This window comes from Mustelus asterias, unplaced genomic scaffold, assembly GCF_964213995.1.
Source record: "Mustelus asterias unplaced genomic scaffold, sMusAst1.hap1.1 HAP1_SCAFFOLD_193, whole genome shotgun sequence".
NCBI lineage: Eukaryota > Metazoa > Chordata > Chondrichthyes > Carcharhiniformes > Triakidae > Mustelus > Mustelus asterias.
The window spans coordinates 159,274-172,633 of record NW_027590186.1 but is presented as its reverse complement, the minus strand read 5'-3'; the positions used below and the strand labels follow the sequence as shown (position 1 = coordinate 172,633).

At 46.9% G+C, this 13,360-nt stretch overlaps 2 protein-coding genes across 2 annotated transcripts in view; one reads left to right on the top strand and one right to left on the bottom strand.

The window, feature by feature from the left end:
- Positions 1-484: 484 nt before the first annotated feature.
- Positions 485-13,360, bottom strand: part of LOC144485388 (uncharacterized) — a 29,525-nt gene continuing 16,649 nt past the window's right edge. Inside the window, exon 4 of the mRNA XM_078203576.1 lies at positions 485-1,734. Within this exon, the coding sequence (XP_078059702.1) occupies positions 898-1,734 (837 nt within the window). The 3' untranslated portion in view covers positions 485-897. The remainder of the gene's footprint in view (positions 1,735-13,360) is intronic.
- Positions 6,788-13,062, top strand: LOC144485395 (uncharacterized). The gene is made up of 2 exons (XM_078203586.1): positions 6,788-6,941; positions 9,002-13,062. The coding sequence occupies exon 2, from the start codon at positions 9,348-9,350 to the stop codon at positions 10,188-10,190; it is 843 nt and encodes a 280-aa protein (XP_078059712.1). The 5' UTR covers positions 6,788-6,941; positions 9,002-9,347; the 3' UTR covers positions 10,191-13,062.

Here is a 13,360-nt window from a genome sequence, read left to right as displayed (position 1 = left end):
AGTAGTTAGGGAATTGTAGTGGTGACTGATCTTCCCAATTTTTAACTGGAAGGAATTTCTGCTCATCCAGTAGTGTACGTGGGATAAGCAGTTTGTTAATTTAGTAACAGTGGAGGAATGGAGGGGGATGGGGGTGAGGTCGAGCTGGGTGTTGTCAGTGTACAGGTGAAAACCAGCACGGTGCTTTTGGATGATGTCACCTAGTGGCAGCTTGTAGATGGGAAATAGGAGGGGCCAAGGATAGATCCTCGGGGGACACTGAGTTCAGGGGCGATGGAGAGGAAAAGGAGGTTGGAGAGGAGGTCAAAGATTGTTTTTTCAGAGTGTGTGGTGACAATGGATTTAAAGGTGAGAAGGCGAGGACTAGAAGAGAATGAGAACTGTAAAGAGTATTGATTAATATGGAGGAGGTGAATGGTCAACAGCTTCGTAGGAATAAGGTCAATGGAACATAGTGGGGGGTGGGGGAAGGGGGGGGAATGTCATGGACAAGCTGAGGTCTGACAGGACATAAGGGAGAGATGGGAGGGAAACTGGAAAAAGATGCGAGTTCCAGACTTAGTGGAGGACAGTTTGGCCGAGTGTGAGAGGGAAGCAGCAGAGGCAGCTGATCAGATTGCCTCAATCTTAGTGACAAAAAGCTCTTTGAGCTCCTCACACTTGTTGTTGGAGGTGAGGATGGAGGAGACAGGGGAGGGGGTGAGAATTTTAAAAGGAACTAACTTGTAACAGCTATTAAAAAGATTCAGCACAGTGTACTTTACACAAACTATTTTTTCAAAGCAAAAATATTAGCCCCTGTAACTGGGCTGGAGATTCGAAATAGGAGCAGAAACAGACCCCAATGAACACGGTTCAGTCCTGGATGTGATTAACAGCAAAATCCAGTCACTGTAGTTACACATGAAGTTGCTGGTGTCTCAGCAGGTAGGATGACCGAGTGAATCCCTTTCCACATTCGGAGCAGGTGAATGGTCTTTTCTTGGTGTGAGTGCGCTGGTGTACAGTGAGTTCAGATGATCGCCTGAACCCAGTCCCACAGCTGGAGCACCTGAACGGTCTCTCGTCAGAGTGAACTCGCTGATGGCCAATCAGATCCCAGCGTCTTTTATAACACTTCCCACAGTCCAGACATTGGAAAGGTCTCTCGTCAGAGTGAACTCGCTGATGGCACATCAGATCCTCAGAACCTTTAAAGCCCTTCCCACATTCCTGACATTTAAATGGTCTCTTGTCTGCGTGAACTCGCTGATGTCTCAACATGTTGGATGAATCAGTGAATCCTTTCCCACACTTGGGGCAGGTGAATGGTTTCTCCAAAGCGTGAATTCGCTGGTGCTTCAACTGGTTGGATAAATCATTGAATCCTTTCCCACACACAGTACAGCTGAATGGCCTCTCCCCAGTGTGAACTCGCCGGTGTCTCAGCAGGCTGGATAAATCACTGAATCCCTTCCCACACTCGGAGCAAGTCAATGGTTTCTCAGCATTAGTGCGTTGATGAATTTCCAGCTCAGATGGGGAACAAAATGACTCCTTCCAAGTGTGAACACATTTATGTTGCGACAAGCCTGAGGATCGACTGAAGCCTCGTCCACACACAGAACAGGTGTACGGTTTCTCCCCACTCTGAACGGTGCTTTTTCCTTCCATGTTCAATACTCGATGATATTCAGTTACAATAACTTGGGCAACTTTGTCGGATCCTGATGTGATGTTTGGTTTCCCGTCTCCCTAATACAAACCTTCCCCTTTGAAGACCCTATAAAACTGATTTAAAACAGAAAAGAGTGAGTGAGAGAGAACCCACAAAAACAGGTTGTGAAATGGAGCTGAATGAATGCAGTAATTTGTGGGGCCGGCACGAGGAAAGAGTGACCATAAAAACTGCTGGATTGTCATATAAAACACAACTGACTCACTGAGGTTCTTCAGGGAAGGGAAGCTGCCACACGGTCTGGGTCTTCACAAGACTCTGTCCTCTTTGAGGGGAGGAAAGTGAGAGAGGATTTGGGAGCAGAACAGAGGAGAGGGATTTTATATTTGTACAAATAAACCAGGATTTTAACAGATTCTCCTAAGACCAGGATATCCACACTAACTCCCTGTTGCACCTTGATTGTCGTCATTGTCAACAGTCCCTCGATTTGAGGATGATATTTATCATCATAGAATCCCTACAGTGCAGGAGGAGGCCATTCGACCCATTGAGTCGACACTGACTCTCTGACAGAGTACTTTACCCAGGCCCTCTTGCCCACCCAAGACATTGGTAAGGCCACACTTGGAATACTGTGTACAGTTCTGGTCACCCTGTTATAGAAAGGATATTATTAAACTAGGAAGAATGCAGAAGAGATTTACTCGGATGCTAACAGGACTTGGTGGTTGAGTTATAAGGAGAGGCTGGATAGATTGGGACTTTTTTCTCTGGAGCGTAGGAAGCTGAAGAGTGATCTTATAGAGGTCTATAAAATAATGAGGGGCATAGATCAGCTAGATAGTCAATATCTTTTCCCAAAGGTAGGGGAGTCTAAAACTAGAGGGCATAGGTTTAAGGTGAGAGGGGAGAGATACAAAAGGGTTCAAAGGGGCAATTTTTTCACGCAGAGGGTGGTGAGTGTCTGGAACAAGCTGCCAGAGGTAGTAGTAGAGGCAGGTACAATTTTGTCTTTTAAAAAGCGTTTAGACAGTTACATGGGTAAGATGGGTATAGAGGGATATGGGCCAAATGCAGGCAATTGGGACTAGCTTAGGGGTTTAAAAAAAAAGGGCAGCATGGATAAATTGGGCCGAAGGGCCTGTTTCCATGCTGTAAACCTCTATGACCTATCCCCGTAGCCTCACAGATTTATCTTAGCCAAGTCCCCTTATCTCCACATCTTGGGAAACTAAGGGGAAATTTATCATGGTCAATCCACCTAACCTGCACATCTTTGGACTGTGGGGGAGAAACTGGAGCACCCGGAGGAAACCCACGCAGATGCAAGGAAAACATATAAACTCCACAGAATTTCACAGTAACTTAATTGCAGTTTTAAAGTAAGCTTACTTGTGACACTAATAAATAAATTAACTTAAGTCACCCAAGCCAGGAACTGAAACTGGATCCCTGGCATTGTGAGGCAGAAGTGCTAACCACTGTGCCACCATGTCGCTCATGTCTACTTAGGGTTGAGAGTTTCACCATGGTTCTTCATGTGACTGAACAAACCCACAGATCTATAAATACTTAGCCAAAAAGATGTCTAGGTTAGCTGGATTCGCCATCCTAAATTGCCCCTTAGCGTCGAAAGATGTGCAGGTTAGGGGGATTGGTGGGGTTACGGGGATAGAGCGGGCGTAAAATGCTCTGTTGGAGAGAGAGTGGCACAGTTGGTTAGCACTGCTGGCTCACAGTGCCAGGGGCCTGGGTTCGATTCCCAGCTTGGGTCACCTGAGTGGAGTTTGTACATTCTCCCGGTGTCTGTGTGGGTTTCCTCCGGGTGCTCCGGTTTCTTCCTACAATCCAAAGATGTGTGGATTAGGTGGATTAGCCATGCTAAATTGCCCCTTACTGTCAGGGGGACTAGCTAGGGTAAATGTATAGGGTTATGGGGATAGGTCCTTGATGGGATTGTAGTTGGTGCAGACTCGATGGCCAAATGGCCTCCTTCTGCTCTGTAGGAATTCTATGATGCCAGGACGTTCCATGAGGGAGTGGGATTCGGAGAGCAGGATTTGCTTCCTTTTCTTTCCTGCTCTGGCACCACTCTGTCTGATCAAGAAGACAGTGGGACTCAGAGAACAAAGAAAATTACAGCACAGGAACAGGCCCTTTGGCTCTCCAAGCCTGCACCGACCATGCTGCCCAACTGAACTAAAACCCCCTACCCTTCCGGGGACCATATCCCTCTATTCCCATCCTATTCATGTATTTATCCAGATGCCCCTTAAAATTCACTGTTGTATCTGCTTCCATTACCTCCCCCGGCAGCGAGTTCCAGGCACCCACCACCCTCTGTGGAAAAAAACTTGCCTCGTACATCTCCTTTAAACCTTGCCCCTTACACCTATGCCCTCGAGTAATTGACTCTTCCATCCTGGGAAAAAGCTTCTGACTATCCACTCTGTCCATGCCCCTCATAATCTTGTAGACTTCTATCAGGTCTCCCTTCAACCTCGGTCGTTCCAGTGAAAACAAACCAAGTTTCTCCAACCTCTCCTCATAGCTAATGCCCTCCATGCCAGGTAACATCCTGGTAAATCTTTTCTGTACCCTCTCCAAAGCCTCCACATCCTTCTGGTAGTGTGGTGACCAGAATTGAACACTATACTCCAAGTGCGGCCTAACTAAGGTTCTATAAAACTGCAACATGACTTGTCAATTTTTAAACTCAATGCCCCGGCTGATGAAGGCAAGCATGCCGTATGCCTTCTTGATTACCTTCTCCACCTGTGTTGCCACTTTGTGACCTGTGTACCTGTACACCCAGATCCCTCTGCCTATCAATACTCTTAAGAGTTCTGCCATTTACTGTACATTTCCTATCTTTATTAAACTTTCCAAAATGCATTACCTCACATTTGTCTGGATTAAACTCCATCTGCAATCTCTCCGCCCAAGTCTCCAACCGATCTATATCTGCTGTAGCCTCTGATAGTCCTCATCGCTATCCACAAATCCACCAGCCTTTGTGTCATCCGCAAACTTACTGATCAAACCAGTTACATTTTCTTCAAAATCATTTATATATATTACGAACAGCAAAGGTCCCAGCACTGATCCCTGAGGAACGCCACTTGTCCCAGCTCTCCATTCAGAAACGCACCGTTCCACTGCTACCCTCTGTCTTCTATGACCGAGCCAGTTCTGTATCCCTTGCCAGTTCACCTCTGATCCCATGCGACTTCACCTTCTGCACCAGTCTGCCACGAGGGACCTTGTCAAAGGCCTTACTGAAGTCGATGTAGACAACATCCACTGCCCTACCCTCATCAATCATCTTCATCACTTCCTCGAAAAACTCGATCAAGTTAGAGACATGAACGCCCCTTCACAAAACCAGGTTGCCTCTTGCTAATACATCCACTTATTTCCAAGTGGGAGTAAATCCTGTCTCGAAGAATCCTCTCCAATAATTTCCCTACCATTGACGTAAGGCTCACCGGCCTGTAATTACCTGGATTAATCTTGCTTCCCTTCTTAAGCAAAGGAACAACATTGGCTATTCTCCAATCCTCTGGGACCTCCTGTGAGACTTCTTACTGTACCTCCCCTGTAGCCAGTGAGGATACAAAGATTTCCCTCAAGGTCCCAGCAATTTCCTCCCTTGCCTCTCTCAGTATTTTGGGGTATATCCCATCAGGCCCTGGGGACTTGTCAACCTTAATGTTTCTCAAGAACCCCAATACCTCCTCCTTTTTGATCTGAACATGACTCAAACTATTTATACACCCTTTCCCAGATTCATCATCCACCACCAAGTCCTTCTCTTTGGTGAATACTGACGCAAAGTACTCATTTAATACCTCGACCATTTCCTCTGGTTCCATGCATAGATTCCCTCCCCTGTCCTTGAGTGGGCCAACTCTCTCCCTGGCTACCCTCTTGCTCTTTATATATGTATAAAAAGCCTTGGAATTTTCCTTAATCCTGCTGGCCAATGATTTTTCATGACCCCTTTTATCCCTCCTTACTCCTTGCTTAAGTTTCTTTCTAATTTCCTTGTATTCCACACTTGCTTCGTGTGTTCCCAGCCTCCTAGCCTTGACAAATGCTTCCTTTTTCTCTTTGACTAGGCTGACAATATCGCTCGTTATCCAAGGGTCCCAAAACTTGCCATACTTATTCTTCATCCTTACAGGGTTTATGCAGTTTGATGGACAAGTTGTCACCATTCTGAACAATGGGAAACAAGTTCCTCTCACCGAAGCTCAGTAGCAGCCGTGTGTACGGTCTACAAGACGCACTGCACGAATTCACCAAAGGTCCTTAGACAGCACCTTCCAAACACACAACCACTTCCATCTAAAAGGACAAAGGCAACAGAGGCATGGGAACACCACCAGCTGCAAACTCCCCTCCAAGTCACTCACCATCCTGACTTGGAAATATATCACCGTTCCTTCGCAGTCGCTGGGACAAAATGCTGGAATTCCCTCCCGACCAGCAGGGTGGATATACCTGCACCACATGGACTGCAGGGGGTTCAGGTCACAAAGGTCGCCGCTCCTGCGCCGTACTGCCCCCTACAAATATGGCTTCCGCGCCTGCCTGCTGCTACACTTCGCCCCTGACAAAGATGCCGGCCGCACATGCGCACTGATGGACATTGCCACCGACAGATTGGCGGCCGTCAGCCCAGGCCCAACGCGACAAGTTGCGCCACTAGTTTGGTACTAACTGGGCGCCCGGGAAGTTATTTTCCGAAGTTTGGGTTTGAATAACATGTTTACGAAGCCTCTCCACCCACCCGCCACATTCATCGCTCTCTACGCGCCGCTCTCCACCTTGAACTAATCTCGGATCCAAACTAAAACCGTCCGTCCGCCGCCATTACGCACACTGCGCATGCTTCAGACCCTCCCCCATTCACTCTGGTTGGAGGACCACCCGCTCCCGCTCAGTCCTCCAGCCCCGCCCCCTTTACCTATTGGCCCGGAGCCGCCGTCAATCAGTCCCGGGCATTGTGACGTTGAGCATGCGCAGTGCGGCTCATGTCCAGGGACAGGCGCTTGTTTGTCTGATCTTCAGGCGGGAAGGAGGCGGATAAGCGGAGGCAGCGTTAGGGGCAGTGGGTGGGAGGGGAGGCTCCACACACCCAGTGGAGGCTTCAACACCCCCAATAAGGAACTAGCGGCACCGCCTCAACACCCAACACAACGGCAGCTGCAGCGCTTTCTCCCGGGGCCAGGCCCCACTGGACAAATGTGGCTTCAGGAAGGAAATGCAGCAATGGGTTTGATTTGATTTATTGTCACATGTATTGGGATACAGTGAAAAGTATTGTTTCTTGCGCGGTATACAGACAAAGCATACTGTTCATAGAGTACATAGGGGAGTAGGAGAGAGTGCAGAATATAGTGTTACAGTTACAGAAAGGGTGAAGAGAAAGATCAGCTTAATATGAGGTCGGTCCATTCAAAAGGAGGGGGCTTTGGAGAGGGTACAGAAAAGATTTACCAGGATGTTGCCTGGTATGGAGGGTATTAGTTATGAGGAGAGGTTGGAGAAACTTGGTTTGTTCTCACTGGAAGTCTACAAGATTATGAGGGGCATAGAATCATAGAAACCCTACAGTGCAGAAAGAGGCCATTTGACCCATCGAGTCTGCACCGACCACAATCCCACCCAGGCCCTACCCCCACACCCCTACATATTTACCCGCTAATCCCTCTAACCTACGCATCTCAGGACACTAAGGGGCAATTTTAGCACGGACCAATCAACCTAACCCGCACATCTTTGGACTGTGGGAGGAAACCGGAGCACCCGGAGGAAACCCACACAGACACGAGGAGAATGTGCAAACTCCACACAGACAGTGACCCGAGCCGGGAATCGAACCCGGGCCCCTGGAGCTGTGAAGCAGTGGTGCTAACCACTGTGCTACCGTGCCGCATGGACAGAGTGGATAGTCAGAAACCTTTTCCCAGGATGGAAGAGTCACTTACTAGGGGACACAGGTTTAATGTGTGAGGGGCAAGGTTTAAAGGAGATGTATGAGGCAGGTTTTTTACACAGAGGGTGGTGGGTGCCTGGAACTTGCTGCCGGGGGAGGTAGTGGAAGCAGATATGATGGTTACTTTTAAGGGGCATCTTGACAAATACATGAATAGGATGGGAATAGAGAGATATGGTCCCCGGAAGGGTAGGGGGTTTTAGTTCAGTCGGGCAACATGGTCGGTGCAGGCTTGAAAGGTCGAAGGGCCTGTTCCTGTGCTGTAATTTTCTTTGTTCTTTGTTTGTAAAAGTCCGATGGCAGCAGCAGGGAAGAAGCTGTTCTTGAGTCGGTTGGTGTGTGACCTCAGACTTTTGTATCTTTTTACCGACGGAAGAAGAGAGACAAGAGAATGTCCAGGATAAGTGGGGTCCTTGATTATGCTGGCTGCTTTTCTGAGGCAATAGGAAATGTAGACAGTGTCAATGGATAAGAGGCTGATTTGCGTGATGGACTGGGCCACATTCGCACCCCTTGTAGCTTCTTGCGCTCTTGGCCAGAGCAGCAGCAATACCAAGCTGTGATACAACTGGATGGGATGCTTTCTGTGGTGTCCCTGTAAAAATTGGTGAGAGTCGTAGCTGACATGTTGACATGTCGAATTTCCTTCGCCTCCTGAGAAAGTCGAGGCGTTGGTGGGCTTTCTTAACTAAAGCAGCAGTATAGAGGGACAGGTTGTTGTGATCTGAACACCGAGAAACTTGAGCTCTCAACCATTTCCACTTCGTCGCCGTTGATGTAGACAGGGCATGTCTTCCACTACATTGCCTGAAATTTTGTATATATTCCAGTGATAGTTGGAAGGAGTCCATGCTGACTCTCTGTACATCAATCCACTCAGTCCCATTTCCCCTCCATAACTCTGTTCCCTTTTTAATTCCTTCACACCTATCTGATTTATTTTTCAAATCATTGATCATTTCTGATTCCACCAAGCACAGAAGCAGTGAGGTCAGGTCGTGACCACTCGTGAATAAAATTGTTCCTCACATCTCCTTTCTATTGCTGATCAAATAATATGTTTAGTAATGTGGACATTGGCTAGCAGCCTGCATGAAGATTTTCAGGTCTCTTTGTACTGGACAGGAGCATAGGTCTGTCAATCAGCCTGAATCAGCACCTTCAGGAGAATTGGGAGGGTGTGTATGAGGTACAGCAGTATGACAATGGGGGGGAGAGTGTGTGGGATGGAGATTTACAACTTTAGGGAATGAGAAAGCAAAGAATATTTCATGGAAACTAGAATGGTCTGTTTTGAATTTCAGTCCTATACTTACACTGATAACTTCTATAAACAGGATATTAGAAGGAGAGAATTTACAGACTGAAATCTCACACCAAACGTCACAACAAGATGTTACAAAGTCACTGGATTCATCAGGACCTGAATATAATTGCCGTTTGAATGTATGAGAAGAAATGTTTGTTCTGTCTGTGGGAAAAGATTTCAAACATCAGTGTGACTGGACAAGAATGGAGACCCCACACACCTGAGTGAGAGTGTTCCAGTGAACTGACTGTGGAAAGAGTTTCAACCAGTAACACGGCCTGAAAAACATCACCCCATTCACAGCGAGGAGAAACTGTACATGTGTTCTGTACTTGGATGTGGAATCAACTCATTATCAAAAGGACACTGGCACCATGGAGAGACCATGGAAATGCGGGGACTGTGGGAAGGGATTCCAGTGCCCATCTGCACTGGACACACATCGACGAGTTCACACTGGGGAGAGGCCGTTCACCTGCTCCGTGTGTGGGAAGGGATTCAGTATATCAACCACCCTGCTGAGACACCAGCGAGTTCATTCTGGGGAGAGGCCGTTCACCTGCTCCGTGTGTGGGAAAGGATTCACTCAGTTATCCAGCCTGCTGACCCACCAGCGAGTTCACACCGGGGAGAGGCCTTTCGCCTGCTCAGACTGTGGGAAAGGATTCAGCGATCGTTCCACCCTGTGGAGGCACCGGCGAGTTCACTCTGGGGAGAGGCCGTTCACCTGCTGTGTGTGTGGGAAGGGATTCAGTCATTCATCCACCCTGCAGACACACCGTGTCACCCACACGAATGAGAGACTGTTTAAATGCTCAGACTGTGGGCGTAGCTTCAAAAGCTCTCAGACTCTGATGGGCCACCAGCGCATTCACACTGAGGACAGACCGTTCAGCTGCTCTTACTGCGTGAAGAGATTTAGAACATCATCCCAACTGCTAATACACCAGCGAGTTCACACTGGGGAGACACCCTTCACCTGCTCTGTGTGCAGGAAGGGTTTCAGTCATTCATCCACCCTGTTGGCACACCAGCGAGTTCATACTGGGGAGAGGCCATTCACTTGCTCTGACTGTGGGAAGGGATTCACTCAGATCTCCAATCTGCTCACACACCAGCGAGTTCACACTGGGGAGAGGCCGTTCAGCTGCTCCGAGTGTGGGAATAGATTTAAACGGTCGTCTCACCTGCTAAGACACCAGCAAGTTCACAAGTGATTACAGGGGTTGGATTCTGCTGTTCTTGCTGCTGTTAATCACATCCAGGACTGAACCATGTTCATTCTGACAGTTGCTGAAGTGAGAGGGTCGGAGGGTTTCTTTCTGCTGGCCTGACCAACCTCACGGCTTTGCTGCCAGTGGGTCGATGCTGTTTGAATTTGGGAGTGCACATTTTACTGAGATGATCCACAAACAGGAGGTAAATCGAAAATAAATATATTTGTCTCTGTTCCATTGAGTCGACAGCACAGGGCCAGGCCAGTCGGCTCAATTGGTCTGTGTCAGTATTTATGCTCCACATGAGCCTCCACCCACCCCTCTTCATCTCCCCCCATCAGCATATCCTTCTATTCCTTTCTCCCTCATGTATGTATCTAGCTTCCTCTTCAATGTATCCATGTTATTCACCTCAACCACTCACTGGTAGCGAGTTCCACATTCGCGTCATCTTCCTCATCTCTGGAACCATTGTGGTAAATCTCCTCTAGATTCTCTCAAGGACCCTCACATCCTTCCTAAGGTATGGTGACCAGAACTGGGCTCAGTATTCTGTTGTGGCCTCACCAGAGCTTTAGAAACTATCAGAATAACTTCCCTGCTTCTGTTCTCAATTCCCCAATTTCTGAAACCCAAGATCCAAAATGCTCCAAACAAGAATATCAGAGCTTTTTGCTTAACATAAAAAGCATTTTAACAACATTCTTAAAATGGCTAAATAAGATTTTGTCCAATGAAGGAACGAGTTGTTGGCACAGAAAGAAGCCATTTTGAACTTGCTCTCTCCAAAAGAGAATCCAGAATGTTTGATTCTGGGAAATGAAATTAAAAATGAAGCTGCAGCTACAACAGAGCAAGAAGAAGACATTTCAATGTGGAATTGACTGGAATATTCTCTTTGGATTTAAACAATGGAGGAGCTACAAATATGGAAGAAAGTGAAGTTCAAAATGTGAACTCTGAACAGACTGTTTTCAGAATTGGAAATCCACAACTGAACAGCAATGAGGACTGTCCTCTTGCAGAAGAAACTATAATTATTAAAAATTACGATAATTATTGAAAGAAAACTTCCAGAAAACACTGAAACCAATAATATTTTCCATCTTCAGTGGACTGAGATTCCTGGACATGGAACCCAGCAGTGTGCTGTTACCAAGCTGGACTTGTGAATGTGAAGTGGACAATGGAGGGATTATTGTGTCTATTGCAGGTTATAAGATAGTTAAACACAGGAAAACAGTGGATTTAGGAACAGGAGTCGGCCATTTGGCCCTTCGAGCCTGCTCCACAATTCGATTAGGCCATGGCTGTTGTTAAGATATACAGTATGCTGTACATTGTAATATTCTCAATGGGATATTATAGAGTGATACATTTCCATTTCTTCCAGGGAATATGTTGTGAAGATCTAGTTTAATAATTCATGTGTTTCAGAAATATTAATTTCGGATTTTTAAAAAAATGTAACAACTGGAAAACCTGGGTTGAGAATCTGATAAAAACGCCCTGAGGGAATTCGCAGTCACAAGGTGTGGCCCATGTTGGTTTGAGAAGTCAAAGCGAGAAGGGTAAGAACAAGTGTAACACGGCAGCTGGGCTCTTTTAGCTGGAGACATTGGGTCTGACAATTTTTTTCCTGTCTTTGTTAGAGAGGGGAATTCTTCACGCAGACCTCAAGAAAAAAGGTTTGGTTCTGAAACTAAAAGTTAATTAATTTAAACATATTTTGGACATCCCTACTGGCCTGTTAGCATGAGGATAAGTGATTCAGGGTGGTCTTGGTTGGAATTCTGGGTGTTTTTCACAGAAAGCAGGCAGTCTGCAGTTAGCTTGGAGCTGTGGGACCGGGAGCTGTGGGACCGGGAGCTGTGGGAGCGGGAGCTGTGAACCAGCTGTGGGAGCGGGAGCTGTGAACCAGCTGTGGGAGCGGTAGCTGTGAACCAGCTGTGGGACCGAGAGCTGTGAACCAGCTGTGGGAGCGGGAGCTGTGAACCAGCTGTGGGACCGGGAGCTGTGAACCAGCTGTGGGACCAGGAGCTGTGAACCAGCTGTGGGAGCGGGAGCTGTGAACCAGCTGTGGGACCGGGAGCTGTGAACCAGCTGTGGGAGCGGGAGCTGTGAACCAGCTGTGGGAGCGGGAGCTGTGAACCAGCGGTGGGAGCGGGAGCTGTGATCCAGCGGTGGGAGCGGGAGCTGTGAACCAGCTGTGGGACCAGGAGCTGTGAACCAGCTGTGGGACCAGAAGCCGAGGAGGTCATTAGAAACCATGGGTGTTCCCAATGTTTAAATCCCTCAGCAAGAAGGCAGTGAAGTCCATGCTTGGATTGAGGAGTCCATGTTTTGAGTTAATTTTGAAATCTCAAAGGAAAGTTGGAGAGTTGTTTAGCCGAAAGCTAATAGAAGGATCCTCATGAAATCTTGGAGCCCGGAGAATAGCTGGAATACTGAGGAGAATTAAAGTGAATTCTGGGAGCTTTGACATACCTTTGGGATTGTCCCAGGAACAGAAGTGAATGCACATTCAAGATATTAAGTATAAGGGCATTCTTGTCGAGGAGTAAGGGTTTAAAAAGTACAAAAAAGGAAAAATGCTGCAAAATCTCAGCAGGTCTGGCAGCATCTGTAGAGAGTGAAAACAGAGTTCATGTTTTGAGTTAGAACTGAGTTTACAGCATAAATCTTTACAAAATATAATTCATCGAGCTGGTTTTAAATATTCTGTTTATATTCAGTGAAGTTTGATTTTGTTTAAAAACCTGGAATCTTGTGATGAGTGTTTGGATTTCTCACTGAACGTTAATGTTCTCGACCCGAATTATAACAACAAACAATATTTCAAAACTATTTGGAAAATAAAACCATGATGGTCTTTATTTTGTACAAAGTATTACATTGTAAGACACCCCTCATCGAGGATCTACAATAATTTCTTAGCTTGAGCACCAGTGAAACAATCAGATAAATGAATAAAAATTGTACTAATTGTCGTCCCTTCTGAATCAGGAGGGTTATCCCCAGCACAGAGGGTCATTTGGAATTTTTCCCGCAGACCAATTAACAGGGATTATACTCTCCAACCATCTCTGAAGTGAATTCTTTACATGAATCGTCCAGGCCAGTGCAGTTATCAACTTGCAGTTTGGCTGATCAGCTGAGATTTTCTGCAG